General features: G+C 53.3%; 6 protein-coding genes across 6 annotated transcripts; 4 read left to right on the top strand and 2 right to left on the bottom strand.

Annotated features, from left to right (window-relative positions):
* Window positions 1–1,268: 1,268 nt before the first annotated feature.
* On the top strand, window positions 1,269–4,988 carry NCS54_00811800 (Hypothetical protein; the record flags this gene model as incomplete). Its single annotated transcript, XM_053153516.1, has 5 exons — window positions 1,269–2,706; window positions 3,284–3,544; window positions 3,592–3,627; window positions 3,675–4,159; window positions 4,209–4,988. The coding sequence occupies 5 exons, from the start codon at window positions 1,269–1,271 to the stop codon at window positions 4,986–4,988; spliced, it is 3,000 nt and encodes a 999-aa protein (XP_053009491.1).
* Window positions 4,989–5,175: 187 nt separating this feature from the next.
* Window positions 5,176–6,024, top strand: NCS54_00811700 (AB hydrolase-1 domain-containing protein; the record flags this gene model as incomplete). The annotated part of the gene is made up of 1 exon (XM_053153515.1): window positions 5,176–6,024. One exon carries the CDS (start codon window positions 5,176–5,178, stop codon window positions 6,022–6,024), a length of 849 nt encoding a protein of 282 aa, XP_053009490.1.
* Window positions 6,025–6,113: 89 nt separating this feature from the next.
* Window positions 6,114–7,085, bottom strand: NCS54_00811600 (Abhydrolase-3 domain-containing protein; the record flags this gene model as incomplete). Its single annotated transcript, XM_053153514.1, has 1 exon — window positions 6,114–7,085. One exon carries the CDS (start codon window positions 7,083–7,085, stop codon window positions 6,114–6,116), a length of 972 nt encoding a protein of 323 aa, XP_053009489.1.
* A 1,040-nt stretch (window positions 7,086–8,125) lies between these two features.
* NCS54_00811500 (Hypothetical protein) lies at window positions 8,126–12,180 on the top strand (the record flags this gene model as incomplete). Its single annotated transcript, XM_053153513.1, has 3 exons — window positions 8,126–8,482; window positions 8,530–11,597; window positions 11,649–12,180. 3 exons carry the CDS (start codon window positions 8,126–8,128, stop codon window positions 12,178–12,180), a joined length of 3,957 nt encoding a protein of 1,318 aa, XP_053009488.1.
* A 678-nt stretch (window positions 12,181–12,858) lies between these two features.
* Window positions 12,859–14,258, bottom strand: NCS54_00811400 (Malate dehydrogenase; the record flags this gene model as incomplete). The annotated part of the gene is made up of 3 exons (XM_053153512.1): window positions 12,859–13,841; window positions 13,890–14,007; window positions 14,205–14,258. 3 exons carry the CDS (start codon window positions 14,256–14,258, stop codon window positions 12,859–12,861), a joined length of 1,155 nt encoding a protein of 384 aa, XP_053009487.1.
* Window positions 14,259–15,522: 1,264 nt separating this feature from the next.
* Window positions 15,523–17,106, top strand: NCS54_00811300 (Zf-C2HC5 domain-containing protein; the record flags this gene model as incomplete). Its single annotated transcript, XM_053153511.1, has 1 exon — window positions 15,523–17,106. The coding sequence occupies one exon, from the start codon at window positions 15,523–15,525 to the stop codon at window positions 17,104–17,106; it is 1,584 nt and encodes a 527-aa protein (XP_053009486.1).
* Between the last annotated feature and the right edge of the window lie 1,304 nt (window positions 17,107–18,410).

Here is an 18,410-nt window from a genome sequence, read left to right as displayed (position 1 = left end):
TCGAGGGGCTCAGACTTGAACGTCTTGTTCCTCAACCGAGTATGGACGCGCTCGGGGCGATAATGAAGTCTCGCTCGAACTACTTCCCAGAGTTTATAAAGCGAGTACATCAGACCCATTAAGAAATGTCGTGGAAAGGTCGTGGTCATCGTCAGTTATAGGTGAAACTGGTCGAGCCATTAGACTATCAGCGCTGGCTGATTCGGGCATGGTGGGCAGCTTGGGTTGGTAGAATGTATCAACAATGGTAAGAGAGTAGTCGTGGTATTTATAAGCGGCCTTCTTAACTCATTGTTTCCCACTAGTACGAATGTGACGGTACACAAAACGCTCCACCTTGTCTCGGTGCATCGATTTGTTGAGGCTGAGGTGAGTGGCTCGGGTGCAAACGTATTGAGTATCACGTTACACCAGTCTAGATATGAGCTCGGCACGGCGGCTGTATCTCGGTAGATTTACTAGGCTTGGAAGCGGATCCAAGTCGAGATCGAGCTACAATGGGAGGGTTTCACTCAGATCGTGTGAGATAGGAGTCAGCCTCATGTGTACAGGCAAACAGACCGTTGGTATTCTCAACTCTACAATATCATTTGGTGGGCGATGTCTTGATTGTTTTAAATCCCTTCATTAAACATTTCAATTCCTTCAAACGTCCGCCTGCAGGTAAATATACTCGAAATCAACCTTGATCCGGGTAGACCTTGGCTGAGCCTTGGCCCTTGGGCCTTGAAAGGGGATCTGGAACGGGCGCAGTAAAGCATCTTCAACCCATGGATAAAGAAGGCCATTGCCAAGCGAAATGAACAAGGTAAGTTCTCAAGATGGATTTTGATCTCGTGCCCTGTGCTTTTACCATCTGCTTTCCTACCACACCGACAAGGGGATGTATCAAAGGTCTGAGACGACGAGAGAATGCGCGTCATACGAGACGAGCGACAGCCCGATCAACGCATCAATCACCATTCAGTTATATTAGTCTCGGAAATATCACATCTATCTCCATTGCCTACAGCCAATCCCACACCATTTAATGCTGCAAGTCGATCAGGAGCGTGTGTTGATTTGTCCATGACTCCCCATTTTGCCGACGTCGGTGCCGATGGGGTGTGAATTAACCCACTTATGACCCCCATGAGGACGGACTTTCATCTTTTTCCTGAACACCGCCTTATTATTTATATGACTTGGTCTCTTCTCTTTTTCTTGAAAACACTGGATGGGATGGTATGAATTGATCATCTTGACTCTATCTTTTCATTCATCAGACCATGAGTGCTTCTTCGACATGTACCGATCGCCACCCTGGCGAAGACGAGGAGCAACCTCCCCCTATGACCCAAGATCTGGAGAAACAACCTGAATCATCAACTGAAGATGCACCTCCTGCCTATTCAATCTTTACGACATGGCAAAAACGCTTCATCGTGTTGGCAGCAGCCTCTACCGCCCTGTTCTCCCCCATGACGGCCCAGATCTACTTCCCAGCATTGCCCGCCATCGCCAAAGACCTAGACGTGACCATCTCGCAGGTCAACCTCAGCGTCACGACTTACATGATCTTTCAGGGCGTTACACCCATGTTTATTGGATCTCTGGCTGACAGTGGAGGGAGAAGACCTGCATATGTTGTTTGCTTCACCCTCTACATCGCCGCCAACATTGGACTGGCGCTTACACCCAGCTACGGCGCCCTCTTGGGTCTGCGATGTCTTCAATCTGCTGGCTCTGCAAGCACAGTTACTCTCTGCTACGCTGTCGTCGCAGATGTCATCACCTCTGCAGAAAGAGGCCAGTACATAGGCCTGACTGCTGTACCTGTCGTCCTCGGTCCTGCTCTAGGCCCTGTCATCGGCGGCCTTCTCGCCCAGTATCTTGGCTGGAGATCCATCTTCTGGTTCCTCACAATATTTGCCGGAGTAGCCATTGTTCTCGTCGTCATATTCTACCCAGAAACATGCCGTCGCATCGTGGGCGACGGCTCAATTCCTCCACCCCCTGCGTATCGGTCTTTGTGGCAGATACTAAAATCCCGACGGACTCGGATGTCAGCAGCCAAGTCCGACCTCAGCCGCCAAGCTTCTCACGGCTCAAAAAAAGAAAAGACCTTCAAGTTCAAGGCACCGAATGTACTCGAGTCAGTCTTGATGCTGTTTGAGAAAGAGACGGGTCTGTTGCTCGGCTTTAGCAGTTTGTGCTTTGCTGGCTTTTACTGCATTGCCACAGCCATGCCCACTCTATTCTCGAGAATCTACGGCTTTAATGAGATCCAAAACGGTCTTATGTTCCTTCCAATTGCAGCTGGCTCTGTCATCGCATCATTCATCGTTGGTGCCTTCACCAATCGCAATTTCGAGCGCCACTGCATCAAGTTGGGCATCCCCTACGAGAAGAGCCGTCAGCCAGACCTTTCAGGCTTTCCAATTGAGCGCGCTCGACTCGAAATCGGTTTCCCACTCATGCTCATGTCAATCGTCATGCTCATCGGCTGGGGTTGGGCAGTTGACGCCAAGACGCACGTCGCCGTGCCCTGCGTGCTGAGCGGACTGATGGGAGTTGGCATCGTGGGCTTCAACAACACAACTAGCTCGCTACTAATTGACATTCACCCGGGAAAGCCAGGAACCGCCAGCGCTGCCAATAACCTGACCCGATGTCTGGTTGGGGCTGGAGCTAGTGCTGCGATTGTTCCCATGGTTGATGCTTTGGGTGCGGGTTGGGCGTTTACTCTGGTGGCAGGGATACTCTTACTTGGGTGCCCAGCCATGATCCTCCTGATGGCTCGGGGGATTAAATGGCGAGAGGAGCTGAGGATCAAAAAAGAGAAGAAGAGGAAAGCGAAGGAAGGACAGGAGTGAACTGAGTTGACCTGTAGACGAAAGTTGGTTAATGGTGACATGTATAGAGAAAGGATGCATCGGTTATAAGTTGAGCGCCTTGTAGGCAGGATCTGATGGTTACTTGGGCAATCTGCTGGTAAACGATGGCCCATGTCAATTAATTGGCAATAAAAGTTAGGCTCGATACTATTTAATACTTCAAATTTAGTCATAAATACAGTTTCTCATTACAATCGTTCCCCTTGTGTAAAACTGGCAGTGTTCTGATGGTGGTGGCTTATCCATCTGGTGAATGTGGGGTCTGAGCTCAACTTTTTCGCACAGAATTTCCCTTGGTCAACAAACATCACGGTCTTAAACACGAGCTCGCCGTGATGCTTTGCTCGCTAATATCATGGCTTTCTCACTTTTCTTCGCCTGGATGACGCTTCTATGCAGTCTCATAGCCCAGGTACTCCTCAAGATCGTGTTCACCCTCGTTGTGCTACTGGCTTCAATCGCCGTCCACCGATTGACATTTCACCCACTTGCACGTATCCCTGGACCCAGGCTGGCTGCTATATCCAGCTTCTGGCACGCATACCATGCGAGAAATGGCCGTATGGCCCATTTAGGAAAGACGTTGCATTCGCGATACGGGCCTGTTGTGAGAGTAGGACCAGATGAAGTGTGGTTCGACACCAAGGAGGCTTTTCAGGCCATCTACAGTATGTCGCACCCAAGTTCATGAGAGCCTCAACTTACACTTCAGTAGGCAGTGGTAGCGGATATGAAAAGTCGGACTTTTACTGTTTGTTCCAAATCATCTTCGTCATCGATCATGACTGACTTTCGCAGTGGCCACCAGCCTAAGCAAACCTCGCATCGACTGGCATCTCAACCCTCATTTTCCCGACACACTCGACCTTCTCTCGGAACGGGATGTGAGGCGGTACCGAATCCAGCGCCGCATGATTGGCCCTGTTTATCAGACGTCCAATCTCATTCAATACGAGGCTGCCATTGACGATGTCATTAACCGTGCCATCGCCAAGCTGAAGAGCTTCAAGGGCGCTCCAGTCGAGCTGAATGAGTGGATGCACATCATCGCCGTGGAATGTCTTGGGTCCGTTGTCCTCTCATGGTCGCCCGGAATGCTCAAGAGCGGCACTGATTGGGGATCGGGCTCGCATGCCTATCACGGCTGGAGACGGAAGAGTGTCTTTGGCCTCTTCCCTACAATTGTCAAGCTCGAGTTTCTGTCCAAAACGGTCGGTCGGCTCTTCAGCTCGGCTTGGGGCGTCAATTTCAAGACACCAAAGAACTTCAAGCCATTCTTTGTCGTGAGTTCATCGCTTTTGACCTTTGGACTCAGACCTGATGACTGGACAGGATGTTGGCAAGCGAGTCTCTCGACGTGTCAACGCAGCCAGAAGACCAAACCCGCCCAAGGACAGCCGCCAGGATCTCCTTACAGATCTCATTCGGCTTCACAAGGTCAGACCCGACTTTACTGACAATTACCTGCGTAAAATGGCCGTGACAAACTTTGGTGCTGGGCATGAGACCATGGCGTCCACTCTGACCTCCATCATGGCTGTGCTAGGTTCTCTTCAAGATGTCCAGGCTCAAGTTTCCCAAGAAGTGCTCGCCACGGCAGACTCAAGCCAATATTCTACCGCTACCCGTCTCCCGATAATGCAGGCTCTCATCAAGGAGGTCAAACGGCTATACCCAGTTATCAGCATGTCCCTCCCACGCAAGGTTCCCAACGGCGGCCTTCACCTTCACGGCTTCTATTTCCCGCCCGATACAACTGTAGGCTGCAACCCACTAGCCTTGCACCGAAACAAAGACGTCTTCGGTCCCGACTCTCATCTCTTCAACATCGCTCGGTGGCTTAACGCAGACCCCGACACGGCTCGTAACATGGAACGAGTCAGCCTTAGCTGGGGCGGCGGCTCAAGGTCATGTCCTGGGCGTCACTTGGCTGAGCTTGTGGTCTTTAAACTTGTCCCAGCGCTAGTGAAGGAGTTTAAGATTGAAGCTGTTTTGCTGCCCGAAGACGAAGGTCGCTCATATTTCTTGTCCATGTTGACGGGAGTCAAGACACGGTTCATTGAGCGACAAACAGCAGACTCAGCGACAGAGACCCAAAAGCCAGTTCCTTGATCGAAATCAAGGACTGTGGGGCTCTTTTGACTACCCATGGCGCTCCTCTGCGCCAAGGAGGATGGCAGTTGCGTCTTCGAGTGCGCCCTTCACACGACACCACATCAATTATTAATCCGCTACTATAGATTCAGCCGCTCGCTCTGCTCCAAAACATCAGACAAGCAATATCCCAAAGCATTCAATCATGGTTCAGCCTATCGTCACAGAAAACGCCCTCATCAGAGGTAGCCGTATCGCCTATGGCGTCTACGGCACCGGCACTCCAGTCGTCCTCCTTCACGGAACTCCCTCTTCATCTCTCATCTGGCGCAACATCGTCCCCAGGCTCGTCGAGGAAGGCTTCAAGGTGCACGTCTTCGATCTCCTTGGCTTTGGCCTTTCTGAGCGCCCTTGGGACTCTGCCGTCGACACGTCCATGACAGGCCAGGTACCAATCCTGGAAGGACTTCTGTCGTTGTGGGGCTTGGACAAGACTCATATCATCGCCCATGACATTGGAGGCGGTATTGCTCAGCGGTTCGCCATCTTCTCACCAGAGAGGGTGCTGTCGCTGACGCTCATCGACGTGGTATGCTTCGACAGCTACCCCTCGAAGCGGACCAAGCAGCAGATGCAGAAGGGCCTCGAGTCTCTCATCAAAGTGAGCGACAACGATCATCGCGCCCATTTTAGAGAGTGGCTGCTTCACGCTGTCAAGAACCCTGCCAAGTTCGAACAATCGAGTTTGGACTCCTACTTGGAATACATCTCCGGCCCCATCGGCCAACCGAGCTTGTTTGAGCATCAGGTTCGGCATTATGATCCTAAGCACACGATGGAAGTGGCCCCTCGCCTTGGTGAGCTGGAGAAGATACCTGTGCAGTTGATTTGGGGCGCGGATGATGCCTGGCAGGTTGTTGACTGGGCTCATAAACTTCATGAAGCTATTCCGGGGTCCGAGCTCAACATTGTGGAGGATGCAGGGCACTTTTCGCTTGAAGACCAACCCGAAAAGATTTCTGAGCTTCTTGTATCGTTTCTTAACAAGCACTGATTCTCACGTTTCATGTGAGAGTCTGCTAGACAAACTCAGACTGAATACACACACGGCGATACATATTACTATCTTACGTTGGCTATCAATTAAAACTCCTTCATGGCATCTACTCTAGCCTCCGTTGCTCTCACGTGCCACTTTGTCCCAGCTCCAAGAAACTCAAACACATGTGGCACTCCGGGCCAGACGTGAAACTCGACCTCGACGTCATCCGCGAGCAGCCTCCTGACAAACTCCAGGTTCTCCTCCCGAAACACATCCAGCGTTCCGACGTCTACATATGTGGATGGTAGGCCCTTGTACGTCGTAGCTCTCGCTGGGGCAGCATACGGAGAGACATCCGCCTCGGGCTTCCCGGCCTTGTCCTCGCCGACGTAGGCCGCCCATGCCAGTTCGTTGTGCTTGGGGGTCCATGTGACAAATTTGAGAAACTCAGTGTCCTTGTCATGCCGTGTCCGATCATCGAGCTCGGGATATGTAAGAAGCAGCTTCGCGATCGGAGGCTGAAGCTCCCTGTCCCTAGCCAAGAGGGCCAGCCCGGCAGCAATGCCGCCACCAGCACTCTCTCCCTGAACGGCAACACGCTTGGGATCAATGTTGAGCTCCACAGCGTGATCAAGGAGGTACTTGAGAGCAGCGTAACTGTCCTCAACGGGGGCCGGGTGAGGATGCTCGGGTGCAAGACGGTAGTCAACAGCAAAGATGGGACGATCGGCCGCAAGAACCTTGCTGGCGACCAGTCCAGCACAAGCATCTACACTTCCCGAGACGAAGCCACCGCCATGAATGGAAAGAATCGTAGGCAGAGGCTCCTTGGCCGAGAGGTGCTCAGGATTGGCAAAACGACGGAGCAAGATCTTTGCACCATCATAACTCTGGATGGTGTAATCGGTCTGTTGGATGATTTCGGCCGAGGGCGCCTTGGGGAACATGTTTTCAAAGAGAGAGTCATTGTTCCGACGGATTTCCAAGGCAGTTTGAGGAGGGCCTGAGGGACGCTTGGATCTGAGAGATTCCAATGCCTTGGCGAATTCGGGGTCGTACCTCAGAGTGGCCATTGTGTGGGATGTGAGTAGGTGATAAAAGCAAGCGATGGAAGTGAAGTTGAGATGAATTGTTGAGCTGGTATCTGAGATGAACAGGATCACCTTGGGGCCATTATATAGACAACCAAGCCGGATTGATAGATGCGCATCAACTAATAGCTAAACTAGTTGACGAATCAATCGCGAATCGTCCTGGCTCATACCGATCTCAATTCCCACAATTGCAGGGGCCTCTATTGGCGGGTTCGTTTGGGCATTGAATAGCTGACAGGGGTCGACCCTCAAGACCGTGAACTCTAACGTTGTTAAGCTGCTTCTCAACTCACGCGGTGGCTCAGGGGCGTTGAAATCACAGCGAGTTTGCTGGTGGCGTCTCTGAAGGATTGATAATGCAACAGTACTAAAAGATTATTCAGTGGAAACTCGTTACGCTCAGTAATCAAGTTCAAGTCTTGCGAAGCGAAGCCATTAACGTTCTCGCTTCGGGCATTGGCGAGATATCGCGAGGTGTTGTGTAAGCGGAGGCCACTCCGTGATTCCGCCCCGCTCCGCCATCCATGTTGGACACGATTCCGGGATTCCGGTGGCGGAATGCTCAAGGACCAAAGTCTCCTTAGCTCGGCGAATTCAAACACGCGCTAGAGAATGACATTATAAACCTCTCCTGAGAAGTCAGGTTGTGGTGTCGTGTCTTTAGAAGACCATGGACACGTTTGGAAATGGCGTGCGGCGTAGGAACAGATCAGATGGTGGACGGTGACATTTAAATCACGTGATGACATCGGTGCATGGCAAGCCCCGAGAGGCCGGACCGTCCGTCTCCGCCATGAGAACGCATCGGCCAAAAAGTACAGATCGCGACTTGTGGCTTGGACTTGCCCTCGACACGACAAATTGGCAGAGGCGGGCATCTTCCACCAACTCGCGGCGCGCCTCATTCGACTCGGCCATTCTTGGCTTCATCTAATCTATTGTCTTTTCTCACTTGATTGTTGTCCATTTAATACATCCCAGCAGAGAGAGACCTAACCGTCTCGTCCACTCCGCCCACGATGGCGCCCCTCGTCGACAACCCCCAGATAAAGCAGGCCGAGCTGTTGCGCCCGCTGCCCTTTCAGTTCCACGCCTACGTCTGGCCTTTCGCCATCATCTGGCCCATTTTCCTGGCATTCTACTTGACACCCGACCTCTACGAGAAGCACATTGGCGCAGAGGAATGGACCGTCTTCTGGTGCGGCACCATCATCACCCTCCAGACCCTGACATGGCTCAGCACCCACTGGAGCGTCGGCCTTGAGGCCAGCTTCAAGGCCTCCAAGGCCAAGGACGTTGAGGATGCGCAGTTGATCAAAGTCATTCCCATCGCCAACGCCGGGTCTGCCGAGATTTGCAAGCTGGTTCGCGACAAGGTGGGGAGAGTCTTCTGACCTCAATTTCCAAACTGTAACTAACATAGTCGACCCAGGCTGGCGGCAAGCTCAACACCTCGTTCCTCTTCCAGAAGCGCCGTTTCCTCTACGACCCCGAGGCAAAGTCGTTTGGTACGCTCAAGTTCGACATCGACGCCGAGCCCAAGGCCACCATCGGCCACTTCCAGACCGCCAAGGGTATCCAGACCCAAGTCGAGTTGTCGCGCATCGAGCAGCACTATGGCCTCAACACTTTTGATATTCCCGTCCCTACCTTCACCGAGCTGTTCAAGGAGCACGCCGTTGCGCCCTTCTTTGTTTTCCAGATCTTCTGTGTTGGTCTTTGGATGCTCGATGAATACTGGTACTACTCGCTCTTCACTCTCTTCATGCTCGTCGCCTTCGAGAGCACTGTTGTCTGGCAGCGCCAGCGTACCCTTAACGAATTCCGCGGCATGAGCATCAAGCCCTACGATATGTGGGTGTTCCGACTTGGCAAGTGGACTGAGATCCAGAGTGACCATCTTCTTCCCGGCGATCTTGTTTCTGTTGGCCGAACCAAGGAGGACAGCGGTGTCGCCTGCGACATGCTTCTGGTTGAGGGAACCGCCATTGTCAACGAGGCTATGCTCTCTGGTGAGAGTACTCCTCTCCTCAAGGACTCGATCCAGCTTCGCCCATCTGATGTCTCCCTGGACACCGAGGGTCTCGACAAGAACGCTTTCCTCTGGGGAGGCACCAAGGTCCTCCAGGTTACTCACGGAAACCCCGATCAGGAGAAGCCCAAGCTCTCTTCCGGTGTTCCCCCTCCTCCTGACAACGGCGCCATGGCTATTGTGATGAAGACCGGTTTTGAGACTTCCCAGGGTAACCTGGTGCGAACCATGATCTACTCCACCGAGCGAGTCTCTGCCAACAACGCCGAGGCTCTCTTCTTCATTCTGTTCCTCCTCATCTTCGCCATTGCCGCCGCCTGGTATGTCTGGGATGAGGGTGTCCGCAAGGATCGCAAGCGCTCCAAGCTCATGCTGGACTGCGTCTTGATTGTCACCAGTGTCGTTCCTCCTGAGCTTCCCATGGAGCTTAGTCTTGCCGTCAACACCAGTTTGGCCGCTCTCGCCAAGCTTGCCATCTTCTGTACTGAGCCTTTCCGTATTCCCTTTGCTGGCCGCGTCGACGTGGCCTGCTTCGACAAGACTGGTACTCTGACTGGTGAGGACCTCGTTGTTGAGGGTATTGCCGGTCTTGCTCTTGGGCACGATGAGATCAAGGACACCAAGGAGGCTGATGGCGCCCACTCCACCATGACTGCTGTCACCGAGGCCAGCCTGGAGACCAAGCTCGTTCTTGCCACTGCCCACGCCCTGGTTAAGCTTGACGAGGGAGAAATTGTTGGTGACCCCATGGAGAAGGCTACCCTTACTTCTCTCGGCTGGACTCTTGGCCGAAATGACACCCTCATGAGCACAAACAAAGCTGGCACGACCCACGGTACCGTTCAGATCAAACGTCGATTCCAGTTCTCTTCGGCCCTCAAGCGTCAGAGTTCGGTCGCCATGGTTCACGGCAACGATATCAAGAATGGTCACAAGATTAGGGGCACCTTCGCCGGTGTCAAGGGTGCGCCTGAGACTATCCAAAAGATGCTTACCACTGTTCCCCACGACTACGAGGAGACCTACAAGTACTTTACTCGCAAGGGCTCCCGTGTTCTGGCCCTCGCCTACAAGCAGCTTACCTATGACTCCGAACTGGGCTCTGCTAGGATCAATGAACTGAAGCGAGAGAAGGTTGAGTGTGACTTGACTTTTGCCGGCTTCCTCGTGCTCCACTGCCCCCTCAAGGATGATGCCAAGGAAGCTGTTCAGATGTTGAACGAGAGCAGCCACCGTGTGGTCATGATTACCGGAGACAACCCTCTTACCGCTGTTCACGTCGCTCGAGAGGTCGAGATCGTTGACCGTGAGGTTCTCATCCTTGATGCCCCCGAGGACAACGCTGGCGGCGAGAAGCTTGTGTGGAAGAGCGTCGATGACAAGGTCAGCATCAAGGTTGATCCCTCCAAGCCCCTTGACCCCGAGATTCTCCGCACCAAGGATATCTGTGTTACTGGTTACGCCCTCGCCAAGTTCAAGGACCAGGCTGCCTGGAACTCTCTCCTCCGACACACCTGGGTCTACGCTCGTGTTTCCCCCAAGCAGAAGGAGGACATTCTTCTCGGTCTCAAGGATATGGGTTACTACACTCTGATGGCTGGTGACGGCACCAACGACGTCGGTGCCTTGAAGCAGGCTCACATTGGTATTGCCCTCTTGAACGGAACCCCCGAGGATCTTACCCGCATTGCCGAGCACGCTCGCAACAGCAAGATGAAGGAGATGTACCAAAAGCAGATCGAGCTGATGGCCCGCTTCAACCAGCCCCCTCCCCCTGTTCCCGCCCTGATTGCCCACCTGTACCCTCCTGGTCCCACCAACCCTCAGTTCCAGAAGGCCATCGAACGCGAGGCCAAGAAGAAGAACGTGACTCCCGAGGAGTACGCCAAGTCCCAGGGCCATGCTCTCGAGACCATCACCTCTCCCGGTGCCCAGCAGCTCATCAACTCGGACCCTCGTGCCGCTCGTCAAGCCGAGATCAACAACAAGGCCGCTGGATTCGCCGACAAGCTTGCGTCTGGTATGATGGAGGCTGACCTTGGAGATGATGAGCCACCTACTCTAAAGCTCGGTGACGCCTCTGTTGCTGCCCCTTTCACCTCGAAGCTGCGAAACGTCATTGCCGTGCCCAACATTATCCGACAGGGTCGTTGCACTCTCGTTGCCACCATTCAGATGTACAAGATTCTCGCCCTCAACTGTCTTATCACCGCCTACTCCCTGTCCGTCCTGTACCTCGAGGGTATCAAGTTTGGCGACACTCAGTACACCATCAGTGGTATGCTCATGTCTGTCTGCTTCCTAAGCATCTCTCGCGCCCGTGTTGTTGAGGGTCTGAGCAAGGAACGTCCTCAACCCAACATCTTCAACGTTTACATCATCGGCTCCATCTTGGGACAGTTTGCCGTCCACATTGTCACCCTCATCTACATTGCACGTCTGTGCGATAGACTTGACCCGTAAGTTGCCAACGTTCATCTATTTTGGCTTCTCAAGCTAACATTTAATAGTCGCTCTGATGACATCGACCTCGAGGCCGAGTTCTCTCCTTCTCTCCTCAACTCAGCTGTCTATCTTCTCCAGCTTATCCAGCAGATCTCGACATTTGCCATCAACTACCAGGGCCGTCCCTTCCGTGAGTCCCTCTCGGAGAACAAGGGCATGTTCTACGGTATCGTCGGTGTCTCTGGCCTGGCCTTTGCCTGCGCTCTCGAGCTCTTCCCCGACATCAACTCGGGCATGAAGCTTGTTCCCTTCTCGGAAGAGTTCAAGACCAACATGACGGCCGTCATGGTCATCGACTATGCGGCTTGCTGGATCATTGAGGTCGGCCTGAAGAAGTTCTTCAGCGACTACCGACCCAGAGATATTGCTGAGCGAAGACCCGACCAGCTCGCCCGAGAGGCGGTTCGACGGGCTGCCGCTCAGAAGAAGAAGGAGGAGGAAGAGGAGAAGAAGAGGATGGAGAAGGTGGCCGAGTTTGAGAGGAAGGTTGAGGAGCGGAGGAGAAAGATTGAGGAGTGGAGAGCGGCCAGGGCTTAAGTGGACGCCGTGTTACATAGTAATGGGTATTCCATGGTATGATGAGGGTTTGATGGTTTAGATTTGTGAGGGTTTAGACATGAGTCGACATACACTAACTAGACGGAGGACGATGAGAGGTGCAGATGGAGGATGGGTGGTGGGGGTGTGTTGTATAATATTGATGGAGTTGTGATAGACTTGATCATGAAACATAGCCAATCTTTTTTTTTTTTTATAACTACCTGTTCCAATCGCCTGCTCAAGCATTCCCAATATTTAGCTAATTCTTCGCAGCTACCTGATAGGCTGAGGGCAACACTCATGATTCCGTCAACGTAGGTGTCATGATCCATGTTTAGTGGAAGCAACGCCAAGGTGACCCGTCAGGACTTGACAGCAGAAAAATCATCACCGGCACTCAGATATTGGGTATTTTTTCATTCATTGCTATGGTACAGACAGAGACCAGATCTCCAAGTCTATGGCAGTGGTAGAACAGCGGGAAGAAAAAGATGATGGGTATATCAATCGCTCATACACCCCCGTTTTCCTTTTTTCCCAATCCTTACACGAACGGCATCCGTACACACAGTGACAGACAAATTGCCCTCGTCCTTAATTTTTTCCCATTTTCACCACGTATCCCAATGTCTTACGCCAGGTCATTCTCCGTCAACTAGAAAGTTGGGAGCGAATTTAGTTGCCGGGGTTGGAGGCAACGAAGGCAACACCCTTCTCAATGTTCTTCTTGAGGTCACCCAGGCAGGCCTCGACGAGCTTCTCCTCGTTGGCATCGACCTTGCCGATGGGGTGGATCTTCTCGACACCCTCGGGGCCGAGCTCGACGCGGGAGCTGAAGAACTCAATACCCTGGTCCTTGTAGAGAGGAGACTCGACAAAGGCGGGCTCAATGACACCCTTCTCGCCCTGAACGGCGCGGAGGACGGAGTCAGCCATGCGGGCACCAGCATAAGCCATGGAGAGAGTGGCAGAGCCAGCACCGTCCTTAGCCTTGACGACCTCGTCACCACCGAACTGGACACGCTTGACGAGCTCAGCGTTGGAGCTCAGGTCGGGGTGGTTGCTCTGGGAGAAGAGAGGGACGATGGTGACACCGGAGTGGCCACCGACAACGGTGATGTTCTCGTCCTTGGGGTCAGTGCCCTTGATCTCGGAGACGAAGCGCGAGGCACGGACAACGTCGAGGGTGGTGACACCGAAGAGGGTCTTGGGGTTGTAGACGCCCTTGGACTTGAAGACCTCGGCGCAGATGGGGACGGTGGAGTTGACGGGGTTGGAGATGATGAGGAGCTTGGCCTTGGGGGCGGACTCGGCGGCGGCCTTGGCGAGGTCACGGACGATGGAGGCGTTGGTGTTGAAGAGATCGTCACGGGTCATGCCGGGCTTGCGGGGGACACCAGCGGGGATCAGGACGACCTCGGCGCCCTTGAGGGCATCAGCGAGGCCAGCGGGGCTGGGCTCATAGCCCTTGACGGTGGACTTGGTGTTGACGTGGGAGATGTCAGCGGCGACACCTGCGGGGAACAAGGCTGTTAGCTGAGGTTGATCTAGATCGGGATGAGGTGGCATGATGGGTCGTCTGGGGCCTCGGATGAGCGAGGTGCGAGATGGCCAGTGCGTGCGGGCGTCGCTCAGCCGAAGCATGATGATTGCAATTGCTGCGGGCAGCAATCGGAAGATTGTGCAATGAGGGTGTCGTTACGTACCGGGTCCGCCACGGATGTCGTAGAGAGCGAGCTCAGTGACACGGGGGTTGAGCTTGAGGAGGAGGGAGAGAGGCTGGCCGATACCGCCGGCAGCACCGAGGACGGTGACCTTGGAGAGCTAGAAGAGGGTCAGCACGAGAAGGTTTTGTGAGTGAAGAGATTGCCTGGTCTTTGGCCATTGCGAAGCTCATGAGGTCGTAAGAAGACCTCATGAGGCTCCGGTGACGACCGGGCCGGTCTCGCTCGGTGAAGAGGAAAAAACGGCGAGCGACAGAAACAAGTCGCAAGGTCAACGGGAGGAGGACATCTACTTACGTCTCGCGCAGTGGCGGAGAAAGCACGTCGCTGGATACGAGAGGCGGCGAACATTTTGGCGATTTACTCTTGAGAGTTCTAAAGAGTCAATTGGGAGAAAGAAAAGGACGAGGGATGGAGGGGGGGAAGAAGAAGAGGATGGTTGAGGCTTTGGTGATGAGCAGTTTAAATACGGGGAGGAACAAGCGGAAGATGGGGGGTGTGGGAGCTCCAGCAGCGCTTCGAGGGGCCCAGATTATGCCTCTTGGGGTTTAGCCTGGTGGAGGGGCATGGAGCTGAGTGGCCGGGCGAGGTTCGGAATTTCGAGAAAGACACGGAGCAACGGACGCGGCAATCGATGCTGCATTGGTCAAGATCCAGTTGATCAAGCGGCATGAATTCGGCTTCTGTTTGATCTGAATTGTTGTCGTCACAGGTTTTGTTTAACCTACATCAATTGCTCCGGTATTCCCGGTTGCAGCTCTTCATCAGGGCTTGCCACTCCTCCGGAGCACCCTCATGGTCACTTACAACGAGACCGACAGAATGGCCAGAATTGCTTCTTTCAACAAAACTGCCAGCAATTGGCGCGGTAACCAGGCACAGGGCAGTCCTCACCGCAACCTACCGACGAAGAATGGTTTCATCCTGGCCACCATTCAATAGCGAGAAAAAAACCTGGGGGAGGGGTACAGTACAACGGTAGAGAGACGGATCGACAATGAATGGGCCGGGCAACGGTGGACGGAGAGAACGGCTGGTTGGCCCCGTCCAGTCTTGATCCTCCATCCCTTCATCCGTGGATTCTGCTAACATGGACCGGATACATTTTATGGATACCATCTCTCGACTAAACCAAGCACTCACCTACCGCTCACCTGCCACTCACCTCCTGCATGAATGGTCATGCGTGGGGGCTCTAGTCTCCTATGAAAGCGCTCATGCTTCAACACACGCAGCATGCAGGTGCGCGCTTCAGCGGAGAGAATCCGAACATCCACCATCAACAAGAATCTTGCATCCAACCTGACATAAAAATCTCGCACACTTCTCGGGAACTGTTCCCGTCGGGAATATCTGAGGTCCCCGGCCACGTGGTTCACCTATAATGCAATGCTCGGCCTCCTCGGCGAGTGACTCAGCGAAGATGCGAAATTCTCTAGGGTAGCCAACTTTTGGAGGGGCCGGAGATGGTGGGGGAGCTCCAAGCTCTCTTTGATGCACGACGTCAATCAAGACCTTGATCAAACAACTACACACGACTAGAAAATTGTACCCCGACTCCCGAATAGACACAGAAAGACTCAAAATACCGTCCATTCGTTAATACCTGCCCGCCATGTCCCTCTCGCAGCTCTCACAGCTGCTACCTCTCCCCAACGAGGAACTTCAGCAAGTTCTCGATTACGCCTCGACCCTCTCTAAGCCTGAAGCTGCAGAGCATCTTGGAAACCTCCTCGGCGACTCTCCCCAAGCTGTCGAGTTTATCTCCTCGTTCAATGCCCGACGACAGGCTGCAGCAACAGCAGGACCATCGTACTCCAGCGCCGCAGCACCCCCCGAACCAGAGCCAGAAACCATAGCGCCTGTACCGAAAGCGAAACGACAACAAAAGAAGAAGAAGGCAAACATCCACACACCCCAGGCTAGGAAGATTGGAGAATATGCGGCCCCTTCAGGCACTTCATACAGCAAGAAGGACCAGGATCTAGACTACATCCCTCAAAGACCCAGCGCCCCTAGCAGCAACAATGCGTCGAGATCCAACACACCGAAACCCGAACCCAAACCAGTTGCGAAGCCTCCACCGAAGCAGCATGTTTCAGCAGGCTATCTCATTGGAGATGGACCTTCGAAACCCAAGCCAAAGTCGAACCCCGTCTCACGAACCTCGACGCCAAAGCCTTCTGCGAGTAGCACCAAGGTGTCCATTTCTGGGGGAATGCCCATGGCTGGTGCTTCAACCGCCATCTCAGACTTGGATGCTGCCATTAGAGCACTTGAGATTTCGACGAATCCCTCTCTTGATAATGTCAAGTCTAGAAAGTGCAACTGTGTTGCCACAAGACATCCTCTTCAGGGGGCAGCACCGAACTGTCTCTCTTGCGGCAAGGTAATTTGCATGAAGGAGGGTCTGGGGCCTTGCACGTTCTGCGGCGCTCCGCTCCTAAGCTCAGAAGACGTACAAGCCATGGTTCGAGAACTTAAGGATGAGCGAGGACGTGAGCGAATGGCGGCCAACCGTGAGGCCAACCGTCGACCAGACGTTGCCAAGACACCCGCCCCATTCACTCAACCGCGCGGCAATGACGGACCCTCATTGAGTGACGCCGAAGCCAAGGCCCGCGCTCATCGCGACAAGCTGCTCAACTTTCAAGCACAAAATGCCCAGCGAACTACGGTGCGCGATGAGGCAGCCGACTTTGATGTCGGTGGTGCGCTTACGGGAATGGGCAGCATGTGGGCGACTCCTGAAGAGCGGGCTCGTGAGTTGAAGCGCCAGCAGAAGATCCTCCGAGAGATGGAGTGGAGCGCACGCCCAGACTATGAGAAGCGGAAGCAAGTTGTGAGCATTGACGTGGTGGGCGGCAAGGTTATCCGCAAAATGGCAGCTATCGAGCGACCTGCTACACCCGAGTCTGAGGAGGAAGATATCTACGGCGCGGAGGATGGTGTGCTTGGGGAGACAACTGGGAACAAGAACGGTGGAAGAAGCGGTGGAGCGTTCAGCGGCAACCCGTTGCTGGGCTCACTGATTAAGCCCGTATTCGATGCCAAGGGGAAGGGGGCCGAGGTGGAGGGAAGGGAGTCAAGAAAGAAGAAGGGATGGCAGCGTGTCCAGCATGATCTGGATAACAACGAGGGGATCATCCTGGATGGAGGAGTTTATGGACACGCTGGGGATGAGCCAGAATGTGGTTGAGCATCTCTGGAGGAGTGCTGCTATTTGGGAACAAGATAGTGATACCCGCCAGTTGGTGATACCCACTGTTTGAGTGTTTGCATTAGCCGTAGCGAAGAATGGCGGCTGCTCTAGAGATTCGTTGTTTAAGCGGATACCCAAACTAGGGTTAAAGGGAATAAGCGACGTGGAGAAGGGGGTCATGAAGGACACAAGTGTCTAGAACATATTGAAGGCATGATAAGAGTCATTGTCATTCCCTGATATCAGATAAATCCTAGAAACATTTGGTCTCTTTAATATTGCCGATATCTCAACTTTTGCTCAAGTCTCATACACGTGCAGCCTTTGTTGACATCTCATGATGGTGTCGCGGGGCACACGTGACTTCGTGTCATGAACGTTTATTATGGCCCAAGCGTCATGTTTAACCGGATACGGGACGTGGAGGGGCACGCGAAGAAGGGTGGGAGGAACAAGGATTGTCGGTGAGGTCATTTGACTGACGGGAAGCTGGATCTTGGATTGGATCAATTTCTTTATTCTTCTGCCTGTACGGAGTAATTTAGGAACTGTGTATATGTGTCTATAAATTGGGTAATCTGTCATAGGCAGCAGGCGAAAGATCGGTGCCTGTCGTGTCTGAACAGTAAAAGCCTCGAACAAAAACCTTGCAGCGCCACGCGGCCTCTGGTTTTTCAAGGTGCGCAAGTCGGGATGAACAGGGGATATTTCCATCCCGTCTATGTCGAAACGAACAGTCCCTTGTTGCCAATAATTCTCGGCTGTTTAAACAAAATCTCTCTCCTCGGTGACGAATTCAAAATGCCATTGTGACTGGAGCACGCGACCCTTGTGTCCTTGTGCTACGGTGATCCCTGATGCTCTCCCGATGGGCAGAGTGTTCTAGCGGAGGAACGCGCTGCAGCCACCCAGCGAACCACCCGTAGGACCGCTAGAGTTTAGCGCTTCTTCAGCGGGTTGTTTCCTGCTGGCAGGGGATTGGGGGTAGGGTTCCATCCAGGTTTTTGGCTTTGGTCCGAGTCGAGTCAAGTCGCGTCCACACCAGACCGCGTAAACCAAACCACCAACAGCAAGGCAGCATCTTATCCCTCTTGAGCGGTTTCGCCTGGGGATTTCATCTTGGTTTTTAGACTGACGTCTTTCTATCTTGCTGTCTATTCTTCTTGATAATTATTCTTTTGTTATACAAGTGCCTGCTGTCGTCTGCCCGACACTTTTCAACATCAACAAGAAAACAATCAACATCGTCACTTCTCCCGCCCTGGCCAAACCCAATTGTTTTGCCCTTGTCTCTGGCCTAG

Source organism: Fusarium falciforme, chromosome 6, assembly GCF_026873545.1.
Source record: "Fusarium falciforme chromosome 6, complete sequence".
Lineage (NCBI taxonomy): Eukaryota > Fungi > Ascomycota > Sordariomycetes > Hypocreales > Nectriaceae > Fusarium > Fusarium falciforme.
Note: the sequence above shows the minus strand (reverse complement) of the source record. Positions and strands in the feature narration are given on the sequence as shown.